The sequence below is a fragment of the Rousettus aegyptiacus genome, unplaced genomic scaffold (genome assembly GCF_014176215.1).
Source record: "Rousettus aegyptiacus isolate mRouAeg1 unplaced genomic scaffold, mRouAeg1.p scaffold_m13_p_6, whole genome shotgun sequence".
NCBI lineage: Eukaryota > Metazoa > Chordata > Mammalia > Chiroptera > Pteropodidae > Rousettus > Rousettus aegyptiacus.
The window spans coordinates 88,760,123-88,775,276 of NW_023416309.1; the positions used below are offsets into that span (position 1 = coordinate 88,760,123).

The following is a 15,154-nucleotide window of genomic DNA, read 5'->3' on the forward strand; positions in this document are numbered from 1 at the left end:
ATACATATAATGGATTATCCATTCTTAAAAAGAAATTCTGACACCTGATACAATAAACCTTAAAGACATTATGCTAAGTGAAATAAAACTATTCACAATAGGACAAATGTTTTATGATTCTACTCTATGAGGTTCCTAGAGTAGTCAAATTCACAGAGACAGAAGTAGAATGGTGGTTGCCAGAGGCTGGTGGGAGGAAAGAATGAAGAATTAGTGTTTAATGGGTATGAAGTTTCAAGATAGGAAGATAAAATATTTCTGGAGATGAATAGATGGTGGTGATGATTACACAATAATGTAAATGTACTTCATGTCACTGAACTGTTAAAATGTTAAATTTAATTGTTAAAATGGTAAATTTATGTTATCTATACTTTACCGCAATTTAAAAACTGATATAACTGCATTAACTTAGAGAAAAATCATAGACTTTCAGAGTTAAAAGGGTCATTTATTTATATACAATGTTGACTTCTTTTCAAAGACAATTCAAAAAGGACATCTTGGTTTATGATCTGTAACTCTTAATTTTGAAATTTCCTCTCTGCGCAGGCACAATTCAAAAGAGAAGCAATCAGACACCATGGTATATTAGCTTAATATTTTAGGTTTGTACTTTCAGGATGAAAACAGCAGAATCTAAAATGTCATGTACTCTATAATTGCAACTCTATGCATAAAAAACTGCTAAGAAAAAGCAAATATAAGAATAGTTGGATTGGGGGTGAGATTATAAATTTTTACAATGCTTTTAGGGTTGGTATCCCATCTTTAACACAAAATATGACAGAAAAATAGAGGCGTAGTGTATTTTAACCCATTTTACTAAAAAATCACTCTCTTTCATCCGATAAAACAAAATCAACTAACCTTCTGAAAAATTAGTATCTAAGTCACCTCGTATTACTATATCCAAAAAGGTACCCAGTTTATCTGACTTTTCTGAGAAAATTAAAAAGTAAATAAGCTTTTAAGATGCATTTACATGTTTATTAAGAATCCTAAAGTCACATGGGCATTCGGTATTCAGGTTGAAAATCTTCCTCAAATTTCTAGGTAAAAATAAAACTTTATATTTTATGTCTGCATCTCAAGAGATCTTTTTAAACAAGAAATTAAACCAAAGAATCACTTGGCTCACAGCCCCAGCTGAGATGAAGCTTAACATATGGCTGAACTACATAGTTTGGGTCAGGAAGAAACAAGACAGAAGCACAATTTGTGCTCTAAAGCTGAGTACACATATGAAATACTGTGTGGGGGTGTTGATATATTACTCCACTTACCACCAGATCATCTTGGCAAAGAGTGGTATAATTCTGAACAATCTCAGCCTCATATTATTATGAATATGCAAACTGAAGGAAAACCCACACAAATACGGGACAGAGACAAAAGACTTTCTTTTAATAACTGTTGGAATCTTATTCCATTATTAGTCAAAGGGTAAAAATCAGGTGTTTCCAGTGAAGGATGGGGACTGGGTCATGAGATGGGATACTTAAGTTCAATTCTCAATAGAAATTTGGCTAGTCAAGGTTTTTAGTTTTATGCTCGAATGGAAAGTGTTCGTTTTCATACCTATTTCTCTCCAATGTGAATTTCTATTTCTATCCTTCCATGAACTAAGTTTTAAAACACATATAAGATTTCATGCAACTATAATGACTTAAAGATAGCTCGTTTCAATGAAGAACCATACTATTTTTATTATATTAAATGAGGTCAACCAATTCTGATTATAATAAGGTGTGTGCATTACTTTTCAATATATCCACAGCCTGGAGGGGAAAAAAAAGTCTGGAGAAAAAGGATTCTACTGAAAAAAGAGGGTAAGAGCTATACCTTCAGATTTCCTGATAATCAACATAATACTATAATTCCATTCTAAAAATAGCAATTACAAGAAAAAAAGAATAGACTCTATTATAGAGTCAGCTATAAAATGTGGATACTACTACCTATTTCACAGTTATTCAGAAAATAGAATGAAATTTTATATACACACAGTGCTTAGCACAATAAAAGACAGTTAATATTCAATAAATGGTAGTTATTATTTACTACTTAATCTTCTGGGCCTTTGTCTTCTCACTGTTAATGATAATACATAGATTCTTCAAAGAGTTATTGAAAGGACTATATGAAATGTTGTACATAAAGTGCCCAGTTAAGTACCTAGCACAAGCGAGCATTCAATAAAATGAAAATTTTATAGAACGGTAGATTTCCCCTATCTATCATTCAATGTCAGTGTTCTATATTATTCTCTAATTTCTTGGAAAGCTTCAGTAAGAAGCTGAAGTCATATAATGGTTTAACTCTTAAAAAGTACGCATGATTTTCTGATCTCATGGGTACCTAACCAATCCTAACTTATAGAACTGGATAAAGAAGGCAAACTTCTCCTTCTGATGAATGCATAAAAAGATGAAACACCTTGCTCTGCTCCTATATTTTTCTCATTTCTTAAATGTATTCTTCTAGTGAGTATTTAATAGAATAGTGGAAGACTACTATTGTATACTACTAGTCTCAAGGGTAATTCCTAAGAACGTTAGTGGGATATTCTTTGCAGAAAACCTAAATGTGGGAAAGTATAAGCAGTATGTTCAAAAGACATCTGGAGAACTGTTGCCAAATCTACAATAGGGTTTGTTGCTGAAAAAAGAATTCCTTTTGTGAATCTAGGGTACAATGACTTCTAGAATTGGAGGGATGGTAATCCACTGTAAAGCACTACGTATTTTAAAAATAAAAAGTTACCTGAGCTCTGGAAATGCCATCTTAAAAGAGAAACAAGCTGCATGAATTAGTTGCAAAAGATGTATATAAATGTGATCAGTTACAGTATGAGCTGAGAGTCAATAAAAGCTAACTTAGTGAGGCATAATTTTTTTCATGTAGAAGAACAAAGAAATGCAGATTTAAAAAGAAAAAAAAAAGACAGTATCACTGACCAGGCCCAATATGTATTTAAGCAATGCCTTTTCCCATCTTTACCACATACTATCTCAATTTCTCCCTTTCAATAGAGCATTTCCAAACCAAGTTCTCTAGATTATACCAATTAATTTCAAAGCAGAGAGGCTGGCATAAATCTGCCATTTCTAGAAGTGTAGAATAAAAGATTCCACAGCTTTCAATTGCCTATTTTAAAGAAAACAAAAGCTGGTTTGTTCACTTGCTCAGCAGCTTTTAAAAACAAACACAAAGGTTTCATGCCATCACAATTTTATTTTAAAGAACAATACCAGTGAAAGTCAGGTAAGTAACTGAATAACAAAAGCAAGATAGAAAAATACAAAAGACAACAAAAGTAGACACAATTTCATGTAAGAAATATGTGAAGCAGCTAAAAAAAACCACTCTATTTTTCACATAAATTAGTCCTAAAGCTCACCTCAAAAGATTTCCTTTTATCCTGATTTTATTCTTCTTTCATTCCTTTCCAGAAACACAAGAGTACCCACCTCCTTCTGCATGGCTAATAAATGGTACTTGATTTCAAAGAGCTTTAGAAGGTAACATTCCTTGGCCACCTACTCATTTCAGGTGCACCCCATTATTTAAATATTCCAAAGAATTTCCTATGTAGCTAAATGTGCAGATTAAAACATTTTTCTATGTTTGCTCTAGGTGATTAAGGACAAGGTTACAAAAGCTTTAGTTCATGGGGCATTGCAGAACTCATCCACTGGACTAGCTCTAAGAAACTGGTAAGTATTCAGTGTAATTAACCCAATATTCAGAATTATTAACTTGCTTCTATACTGACCTTTGGTTTTGGTTCCAGTGAAAGATTAGTCGTATTGTAGCAGCATGTCCCCAACTTTCCCCTGAGGGAAAAAGAACATAATAACTGTATATTGCCTTACTATGTTATCAATCTCTCAGAATGCCTCTGACCAAATACAGTTTTACTTTACTTAATTTAAAATAATGAGAGTATACTGGTTTCAAAAAACCTGCTACACAGATAACATCTTGAGATTTATAGATTTTTACATATTTATGGAAATACTGCAGATCATTATCTTTTATTTATCAGTGAATAAGACAGATATAGCCTCTGCTTTCATGAAGTTTACAGTACTCAAGAAGTACCAAATGAAAGAGGTAGAAAAAAATGTGTTTAACCAGAAATGTTTATCTGATTAATTACCCACCCAATGCGGGTACCAGCAAGGCCTGATTTCTATCAATCTTTGTTGTCATCTGATTGGTTAAAATTACCTACAAAAACAAAATGTGAGAAAATTAGGTGAGTCTCCCCTAAAAATCATCAAGTAAGTAGTCCTGTGATTTTTGTATTCTGAATATAATCTAACTTAAAGAAAAACATATTTAGGTAATAAAAATTTTTCTGATAATTTTTTAAATTTACTCATAAAAATGAGTAGTTATCTGAAAACATGATTCTATTGAATACAAAACATTTTTTAACAGACAAGAACAAAGAAGTTTTTATTGTGAAAATGGAAAAAATAAATATATAATAGATAATACATACGGCCAATAAAACCACCAGATCAATAGCAGCAACATCAGTAGTGGTAATAAACATTTATTGAGTACTTAATACATGTAAGAAATTATGCTAAGTGCATTACCTTCATTATCTTATCTCCTCTCTGTAAGTACTCCATGAATGAGGCATTATTATTATTATTCAAGATCAACACAGGAGAAATCAGAAGTTTAGAAAGATTGAGTCTGTGTTCTTTACCACTGTGGCCTCTCTAGAACGTATTTATTCAAAGGAATATGAAATCCTTACTAATTAACTCAGTGCTTACATTTTTAGGGAAGAAACCAATACAGTACTATGATTTATGACTTTACAGAAATAAAAAAGAAATTGAGGCAAAGAATTATGAGAAGAGACCTAAGACCATAAAAAATGTACAGTATAGTAGAACTGGGAAAAATAAAACCCAATAGGTCAAATAATCCCCAAATTATAATTGTGCTAGTCTACTGGTAATACATATAGGTGTTGCTTTACTCACAGATGGCCCTCAGTCTAAAAATATTGCTCATTCTTTTTGATTAAATAGTGACCTGTAGAAAAAATTCTATATTTTAAAAGCAGTAATTTTAAAGTAGAGAAAAATGGGTGTTTAAGGCTGACTAAATACAGTAAAAGTCAATTATCTGCCACCTTCTTATCCAAAATTCTCTAGAAACAATTATTTAAATAGTCTACTAATACAGATCATCCTTCCAAAGATAAGAAAGATACTACTGTAAGCTGAAACTGATAACTATTAAAAACAATGAGAAAAGGTACCTACTCTGAAAAAGTCATCAGTTCCCTAAAAAAGCTCAGAAAGAAAAAGCTGTTTGGCTATTTCCATTGCACTGGTGACACTCTAAAAATTTTTGTTTATCTACAAAGGAGAAACCTTTGATCCATCTAGACCTCAATTAGGCACCAACTCTATTACATCACTTTGTTTAGTGCACCCCCTCCTTAAGTGCCATTGTGGCTTCCCCAGAAATTTTAGAAAAAGCTAAGCAGGAATTTAAATTGGTAATTAACTGAAATATATAACTAATCAGCATCTCCAACATGCTGAATAATACCCTTTACTGTACATACTACTGTTTAAGCTCTAGCAACAGATATATTTTATTTATACCAACGTTTGGTTAAAGGTGCACTATCCAATTCTTCAGCCGTTAGTCACATGGAGCTTTTTAAAATTAAATTATAGAACTAGAAATTCAGTCTATGGCCATGCCACCCTGAACGTGACCTTTCTCGTCTAATCTCAGAAGCTAAGCAGGGTCGGGCCTGGTTAGTACTTGGATGAGAGACTACCTAGGAATACCGGGTGCTGTAGGCATTAAAAAACAAAAACAAAACAAAACAAAAAAATAAACCTAGAAATCCAGGTCCTCAGTAGGACTAGCTATATTTCAAGTGCCCGAAAGCTATGTGATTATTGTATTAAATTGAATTTTTTCATCTTTGCAGAAAGTTCTATCAGACAGCTCCTGTTTAGGGAGTATTTAGTTTAACCATTTCATATCTTTAGGAAAATGTAAATAAATATACTTCCCAGCTGTTCTACATCCCAAAATTAGAATTCTGCTATAAAATAATTATATTACTACTGCAAAAATGTTGGGTTTCTCAGAATACAAATGAAAATTGTGTGATTACTCCAAATTCATAAAAAATGAGTCTTTAAAATACTGAAGTAACAGTTCGAAGTTATTAACTTCATTGCTTTAAAAGTACTTCTGCTGTCTAAATGTCCTTCAGTTGACGAAGAGATAAACAAAATGTGGTATATCAAGAAAATGCAAAATTAGTCATAAAAAGGATACTGATACATGCCACATGGATGAATCTTGAAAGCATTACACTAAGTGAAAGAAGTCAGCTATAAAAGACCACATATTGCACAATTCTATTCATATAAAATATCCAGAAAAAACAAATGCATAGAAACAAAAAGCAGACTAGTGGTTGTTAGGGTCTAAAGAGTGCAATAGGGAATGATGGCTAATGGGTAAGGGATTTCTTTTGGGAGTGATGGAAATGTTCTAAAATTAAATAGTAGTGATGCTTGCACAACTTTAAATATACTAAATATACTAAAAACCCTGAATTGGACACTTTAAAAGGATGAATTTTATGGTATTTTAATTATATTTCAATAAAATTGTTTACTAAAGCATTTCTGCTAATCTGTCTCTGCTACAAAGTCACTTTCTTTTTAAATTTCCAAGAAGAAAAAAATGATTCACTCAATTTGTATTTTTGAGCATCATTATGCTCAGTATTACAGAAGGCATTGTAAAGGTAACAAAAGTGAATTAAAAGTGAAAAAAAAAGTAGGGGCCTCCTCTTAGGTTGTCTTTTTCTGGGTTGCATCTCTAAAAAGAGTCTCTCCATATCAGCTTGACAAAGGTTCTTTCTTTTAATTTTTTATTTAGTTTCAAGTATACAATACATTGGTTAGACATCTATACAGTTCGTAAAACAATCCCAATTGCTCTCTACCTCCCAAACCTCCACCTAGCCAACGTATTAATGCTAACTGCATTCCCTACACCGTGCTCCCCATCCCTGTGACCATCCATCAGCTACTAATTTGTACTTCTTTAACCCTTCATCTTATTCTTCCAGCCCCCAAAACCCCATTTCCCTCTGTCCAACACCAAACTGTCCAGTGAGTCTGTTTTTGATTAGTTTGTTCTTTTTATTCCTTAGATTCTGCATGTAAGTGAAATCATATACTGTTTATTTTTCTCTATCTGACTTTTAAATACCTTCTAGGTCCATCAAAGCAATATCTTTTTCCATCCCTTTCCTTTTTATATGTAGGGGTCTTGTTTTCTTATCCTTTCAGCCACTCTATCTTTTGGTTGCAGCACATAATTCGTTTCCATTAAAGTACTTATTGATAGGAATGTAGTTGTTATCATTCTTTATTCCTGTTTTTGATACATGTTTTTTCTTCTTAAAGATGTCCCTCCAACATTTCCTGTAATTCTGGCTTGGTGGTGATAAATTCCTTTAGCTTATTTTTGTCTGGGAAGCTCTTTATCTGTCTTTCAACTCTAAATGATAGCTTTGCTGGATAAATTATTCTTGGTTGTACATCCTGGGTCTTCATCCTATCGAATATTTTTTGCCAAGACCTTCTGTCTTGCATAGCTTCTTTTGAGAAATGAGCTGCCAGTCTTATGGGTGTTCCCTTATATGTAATTATTTGTTTTTCTCTTGCTGCTTTTAATATTCTTTCATTGTATTTAACCTTTGGCATTTTAATTATGATGTGTCTTGGTGCAGCCCTCTTTGGATCCCTGATTTTTAGAATTCTCTGAGCTTCCTGGGGTTTTATGTCCATTTCCTTCACCAGCTTAGGGAAGTTTTCCATCATTATTTCTTCAAATAGCTGTTCAACAACTTGATTTTCTTGTTACACCGATCAGATGGATATTTGGAGCTTTAATAATGTCCCATATGCTCCTTAAATTATGTTTATAGTCTTGGCATCTTTTTTTTTGCCCTTCTGATTGAATGTCCTTGGCTTCCCTGTCCCTCTGGATAGGACATTTGATCCTCTTCTTTATTCACTTTGTTTATTCCATTTAATATACTCCTCTCAGATAACATGTTCTTCATTTCAGACGAGTTCCCATTTATAATTACCATTTCCATTTTTATGCTTTTCATCTCTTTGTTGAAGTTCTCACTGAATTTATCTATACTTCCTAAAAGATCTTTGAGCATCTTTACAACCAGTGTTTTGAACTCTGCATCTGTTATATTACTCAACTCCATTATATCTGGATCTCTGTTCTGTTCTCTCATATGGTTTCTGCTTCTTTGTCTTCCCATTTTGGCTGCCTTTCCATGTCTGTTTCTATGTACTAAGCAAAGCTCCTAAGTCTCCCAGTCTTATTAGTGTGGATTTGTGAAGTAGGTGTCCAGTGGCACAGTCCTGAGAGGCGTTCAGCAGGGCAAACTTAGCCCAAGCCTCTACCTCTCCGGGGCCACCTGTTAAGATTCAGCAAGCAATTCACAGATGGTGAGCTTACAGTTGCCTCAAAAGGCACCAGAAACCGAGGCCAGCTGCCTCCAGTGTGAGTTTAGGCACTGCTAAGCAAGGAGCACCTGACTCACTGAGGCTATACCAGGATGTGGTTTGGGTGGAGCCGTCAGTTGCGGGAGGTGGCATTTCAGGGAATCCTCTGTGTGGAGTGACCTCTGTTATCCAGTTTGAAGACATCAATGGCTATGGTGGCACTGTCTGTGCACTGGGTGGGGGAGGGCTCGACAAGGAACAATGGATACAGCTGGCACTTTTGTTCAGAGTGAGTCTCCCCTCAATGTCTCCGACAATGTCTCCATGTAAGTCCCTGGTGCTCCCTGTGTGCAGCCAAATCGGCACTGGTGTTGAGAGCGAGCAGGTCCGTCACTGCGAAAATCTGCTTGAGGATGCGGCCCCTTTAAGAGGTATCTGCTGCTGCTGCAGCCTTCATCTCATTCAGCAGCTCAAAACCAGGCAGCCTAGCAACCTCGCCCCGTCCTACCTTCTGCCATTTCAGGGTGATTTCCTGGACTGCTCCCTAGTTGTATGGCTTGTTCATCTAGATCCCAGGCAATTTTTCCTTGCTGCTGCTCCTTATTACCGTCACAACTTTGCTTTGGTTGCCAGAGATGAACAGAGCCTCTATTATCTATGCCATTTTTTCTCTGTCCCAGCTTGGCAAAGTTTTAAAAGGCTCAAAGTTGGTAAGGATGTGGGAAAATAAGAATTCCTATTCACTGCTGTAGCAAATGTACTTTGGCACATGTTTTCTGAGTGTAATTTGATAATATGTAATAAAATGTTTAAAAATAGTTATCCCTTTGGCTTAATACCTTCAGAAATAACTGGACAAATGGACAAAGCGGCATATATAAAGTTGTTGGTTGCAGTGTTTTAAATAGTGAAAAACTGAAGCCAACTTTAAAGACAATAGGGAGGTGGTTAAAAAACTATGCTACAATTATGTAATGGAATATTATGTAGCTATTAAGGTAAGCTAGACTTATCAAGTAGTGTACACCGAGAGATGTTCGTAATATATGAAGTGAACAATAAAACATCGCTTTGCATATAATCTCACTTTAGAAACATGTTTATGTATGTATAGAATAAGTTTGGAAAAATATATACACCAAACTCAACAATAATCATCTCTGAGCAATAGAAAATATAATTGTCTACTTTCTATATTTTGATTGTTTAGACCTTTTTTTTAGAGCAAGTACACATAATTTAATATTGTAAAATGTATTATCAAAGGTCATACATGCTTCTGTACATTCTAACTGGGAAATTAAAAATCAAGCAAAGAAGAATTTATAAAATAAAAGGGAATTTATAAAATAAAAGGGAATATTTTGGTCCTTTCAGATCTTATTCTTTATATGTATAAACAGAAATACACATATATAATTTTTATTTTTCTCAAAAGTGGGATCATACTAAATATGCAACTTGAATTTTTTCACTTAATCATTTATCTGGACATATCTTGTTCCATTGTAGTACTTGTATATTTGCATTACTCATCTTAAATACTGCATAGTATTCCATGTTATTTCTTGGATTACTCTTTTTAATCAGAAAAGATAAAGCCAATTCTGTTAAAGACAAAAACCTAAGGACCTATGCAACCCTATTAGTCTTGAGTGCCCCCTACTGGGGGCTCGTCATTGATATTAACAGAACACAAATTACAAATTAATGGCAAGAAATAATTCAAAGGACACTATGCTTTTCAGTATATGACCAAAAAGAAATCTAAAAACTAAAAAAAGATGTATGTTTTCAAATGATTTTATCAAAGAGTTCTTTATTTACTCATGATGTGTTACAGGTATGTGCTAAGGACTATCTATCTACTCAGGGTAATGACAAGAAAATCAAGTTAAGTAGTTTGACCTTCTTCCATCTTCCCCCTAGACAAGTGTGTATAGTTGTGTCAGTGGTGGGATAAGGTTACAGAGTGGGAGTGATCCAAACAGACAGTAAAAGAGATTTTACCTCACTCCTTTTTATCTCTTCACATTTGAACTTATCTTTACTTCTCTCTTAATATATCTAATCTAGAAGAGTTAGCTCCGCCTTTAAACATCTTGGTTTTTTAAACTGCATAATTTTCCTATCCATGTGAATCTGTGATGATATACTATGTAATAATCAAAGACTCAGAGTAAAAGAAAAATGAGAATGTTGGAAGAGCTTACCTGAAAAGCATGAAGTATATTTAAATAAAGAAAACACTGCAATTACCAAAAGTAGCATTTCTTCATTAAAGTCCCTTTTTAAAATACAGCATCTTGATTATGTTTATTATCTTCCAGGAAAACTGATACACAACACTTATGACTGAAATTTTTTATAAAAATCAAACCAAAACTATATTCAAAACCATCTATATTATTTGCTTTTAGTAAAGCGAATTATTTTCTATTTCTAGACATACGATCTTTACTATAAAAGTCTCTTAACTAAGAATACTTACAGCTAATTTGTGATTATTTGCAAGACTGATCATTTGCTGGGCTAGGCCATTTAGTAATCGAGTACGAAGGGACAGGTCATCTAGGTCATGACGAAAAGGAGAAGCAATACCATCCACTATCACCAATCGAACCTAAATACAGAACAGATGATATTAGATTTAGTATTAAAAATAAAATAAAAATTACACCAGAAAAGAATAATACATTGCATTAAAAAAACTCTTAAAATCCAGGGTTCTATCTCCAACTCTACAAAGGCTTTATTTTGGGTAATTACATATATATTCATTCAATACTTTTTGTACTAGTCACTAAAAGTTAAAATGTACTCTGCTTTGATAACTTATCAACTTAAAAAAGTAATTCGACAAAAAGAAAATGGAGCAATTACAATTTTATCATATGCCACTATACACAGTCTTTACAGGAGTATTTTACATTGATAAAAAGCACTATTGATGTCTTAATAAAACAAGTGTCTGAATTAAATACATCAATTTTACCTTCAGGATTCTTTTTAAGTTAATAAAAATTCTTCAAATATTAATTTATAATACCTTCTTCATATAATTAATTAATGGTATACTTTTCCCCCTTAATTTAAAATATACTATAGGGCAACTAACCATTACAGAATCTGTTATAATACAAAATTCAGCATGAGGCAGGTTTGTCTTGAATTACAATCAAGATGGTACACTTACAGATGATAAATATTTTCATGGCAGTTCATTTCTAATATAATCCAAACAATGCTATTACAGTGAAGTTAGAGTAATATATAAACCTTAGATCCAAGAACAAAAGGAACCTGGAAACTAATCCAAATGTAAACAGACAAAAAACTGCAAAAGTATATTTTTTTCTATACAATAAGGATTAGGTTAAAGAGGCTTTTGTGAAGCAACATATAAGCCATTTTTATCTTTTATTTAGAGTATTCATTCTTTCATCCAGCAAATATTTATTGACACCTAGTATATGACAGTCACTGTCACAGGCACTAGGGAACAATAGACAAGGTTCCTGCTCTCATGGAGCTTATGTTCTAGTGGAGTAAGGAACAATTAACATGCAAACAAATATAAAATAATTTCTGATACTGCAAGAGATATGAAGACACTAAAACTGAAGAATAATTAGGAGCTAGGGTAGAGGGAGGCTGAGACTAGATGTAAGGGAAGGCATCAGTGAGAAGGGAGGCAACAAAACAGAGTCCTAGATAAGAACCTCTAAGAGGAAAAGACAACCCAAAGATAAGGAATAGTAAAGGCAAAGGTCCTAAGAGAAAAGTTTGGCGTGTTTAACAGTCAGGAAAAAAGTAGTAAGGAGAAGTAGTAGGAAATTATATCAGAAAGGTACAGTGGTGAATTGAAACCAAATTCTATCAGCTGTTGACCCAAGTGCTAAATTTTCAGAAAATTTTCAAATCAGTCATTAAAAATATAGCTACTAAATATTAAACTATATAAATTTGAGTAAAGTTATATTAAAATATGGATAAAATAAAATAGGGACAATAAAGACTGAAAAGTCATTCCTTCCTAATTATTCTACATTTTACTATTATCTACACTTAAGATTATTTACATTTATTTTATCCTTATAATAGAAATGCTATAAAATGATATGTTTCTGTGTATTATTTCTTCTCTACTTCATGTTCAATACATCACATTGGTAGCTTGAAATCAGCTTTGATGGGAGGATTTTCTACATGGAAATTAGCAAACAAGCTACAGATCAGGGCTTGATTTGATTGTCTGGACTTTTAATAAAGTGATGGGGAAAATGCTACAATCCTATTGACCTTAAAAATGTGTTGTGTCTGTACCCATTACATTATAAACAACATAAAAAATAAGGAAGTATTTAACCTCCTCACAAAAAAAAATATTCTTTTATTATTAGAAAACTAATCAAATAACTAAGTATTATCATTAAGTCGAATCAACAGAAAAGTATTCCACCAGAAAACTCCATAAAATTACAGGTCTTGACCCTAGGGTATTTGCAGGGAGCCCCAAATACCCAAGGCACCCAAGGACCTCTTGGCTCATGCCAAAGGAGTTATATGGCCTAACCTCCAATGGACAAAGAATGGAAATAGCTTATTTTTCCTCTCCACAGTCCAAATCTTAAGTGGATAAATTACAAAGATTTGGACCTTCTGATAAGTGGTTACTGTCAACACTGACAGCTTTTCCCCAAGTTTTGGGGAAAAGTTCCTGGACATGCTCTGGTGAGTTTCCTTGGTCCTTGGTCTCTCATTAGGAAGAGTATGCTGAATAATAGAAATAGAATTACAGAGTTTGGGTGGGTAGGATAAAACGGACATTGTTGTTTAACTCACAAAAGTCGAAATTAAAAAGTTACCAACTGTGGATTTTTTAAAATTAAAAATTAGAAATCCAGGAGAGCCTTTTATGTTCTAGAAACATTTTGTGTAGTATACTAATTCCCTTCCACCCAGCAATTCCTTCCTTTGTGCAACTTTCAAGAAGAAATTTGGGATAAATGGACCACGGGATGATAATATTTGATATTCTCTATAGTCTTACTGTTCACTGACCCTGAGTGTCTTGTAAGAGATATGAAATACCATTATCAGAGAGCACAGATAAATTGTTCAAACAATGCAAAAAAGTAAAAAACTGGTGGATGTACTAAAATATGATGTCAGCAAAATAATCATATTTTCCATTTTCGCAAAATAAGAATCAATAAAAACCCCATAAAGACTATGAGAAGCATTTTAGAGCATACTTCCTGTCACAACCAGCTATCCAGATTTTTGGTCTCTTTTATGTATTTGGAAGAAATCCTAATGCAAATTAAATACAAGAAAATCCTGTAATAGTTGAACTCATGGTTCATATTTTGAGAAAAATACAAAAAAAAATTATAACCAGAAATAAATGGTTAAAAAAAAATCATTAAACGCCTCAAAAAATAAGCTAATCAATTCAGCAAAAAATAAAAAATGCTTTTATCTCACTTTCGTCATGCTTGTTAACATAAGCAAAAATATCAACCAGTATTCACGTTAAAATAGTACTTGTTCATCAATGATGTAACTTCTTACTGAACTGGACAGCAATAATATGTCTATTGGGAGCTTGGTTTTGCCAAATAACATCATAGGTTGGATGTGGATGCATAAGTTTAGCAAAATTCAAATCAACGAAAAGACACTGGTAGTGAGAATGTAAAATGATTCAGTGACTGTGAAAAATAGTTTGGTGGTTCCTAATAAAGTTAAACAGAGAATTAACATATGACCCAGCATTTTCACTCCTTGGTATATACACCCAAAGGAACTGAAAACTGGTACTAAAACAAATGTATGTACACAAATGTTATAGCAGCATAATTCACAACAGTCAAAAGATGGAAACAGCCCAAATATCCACCAAGAGATGAAAGGATAAATAAATTATGATGTATATATACAACAGAATATTGTTTGCCATAAAAAGAAATGAAGTCCTGACATATACTACAAAGCAGATGAACTTTGAATACAGAATGCTAAATGAAAAAGCCAGACAAAAAGTTCCTCTATCATATGATACCATTGATATGCAATATCTATAAAGACAGAACACAGATTGGTTGCCAGGGGCTTTAGGGGAAGGGAGGAAGGAGGAGCAACTTCTTAACATGCTTAGGAATAACAGACATCACCTCAGGAAAAAAAAAAAAAAAAAGCACAAAAATGGAGCATGGCATTAAATAAACTGTGAAGACACTTGTTTACAGTATGAGCTGAAACAGGCAGAGAATCACTTTGTTCGACCTCAGCTGGGAACATGTGTGTTGGGTGACTCAATTTCTTTGCCACTCTACACCTGTCCACTACTATGCATTGAATTGTGTCCCCACAGAATTCATGTTGAAGCCCTAACCCTCAATCTAACTGTATTTGGAGATAGGAACTCTAAGGAAGTAATTAAGGTTAAATGAGGTTATAAGGGTGGGGCCCTAATCTAACAGGATTAGTGTCCTTAAAAGAAGAAACACCAGAGAACTTGCTCTCTTTCTCTGCCCTTTGAGGACGCTGTAAGAAGGTAGCCTTCTATAACCCAGGAAGAGAGCCCTTCCTAGAAAGAG

The 15,154-nt window shown here is 33.5% G+C and overlaps 1 protein-coding gene across 4 annotated transcripts in view; it reads right to left on the minus strand.

Annotated features, from left to right (window-relative positions):
• The window catches only part of RAD51C (RAD51 paralog C), a 31,900-nt gene that overhangs the window by 7,929 nt on the left and 8,817 nt on the right, over positions 1 to 15,154 (minus strand). For all 4 annotated transcript variants that reach the window (XM_016123103.2, XM_016123104.2, XM_036222882.1 and 1 more), the window contains exons 5-7: positions 11,041 to 11,172; positions 4,170 to 4,236; positions 3,779 to 3,839 (exon numbers count right to left, since the gene is read on the minus strand). In XM_016123103.2, the coding sequence (XP_015978589.2) occupies positions 3,779 to 3,839; positions 4,170 to 4,236; positions 11,041 to 11,172 (260 nt within the window). The remainder of the gene's footprint in view (positions 1 to 3,778; positions 3,840 to 4,169; positions 4,237 to 11,040; positions 11,173 to 15,154) is intronic.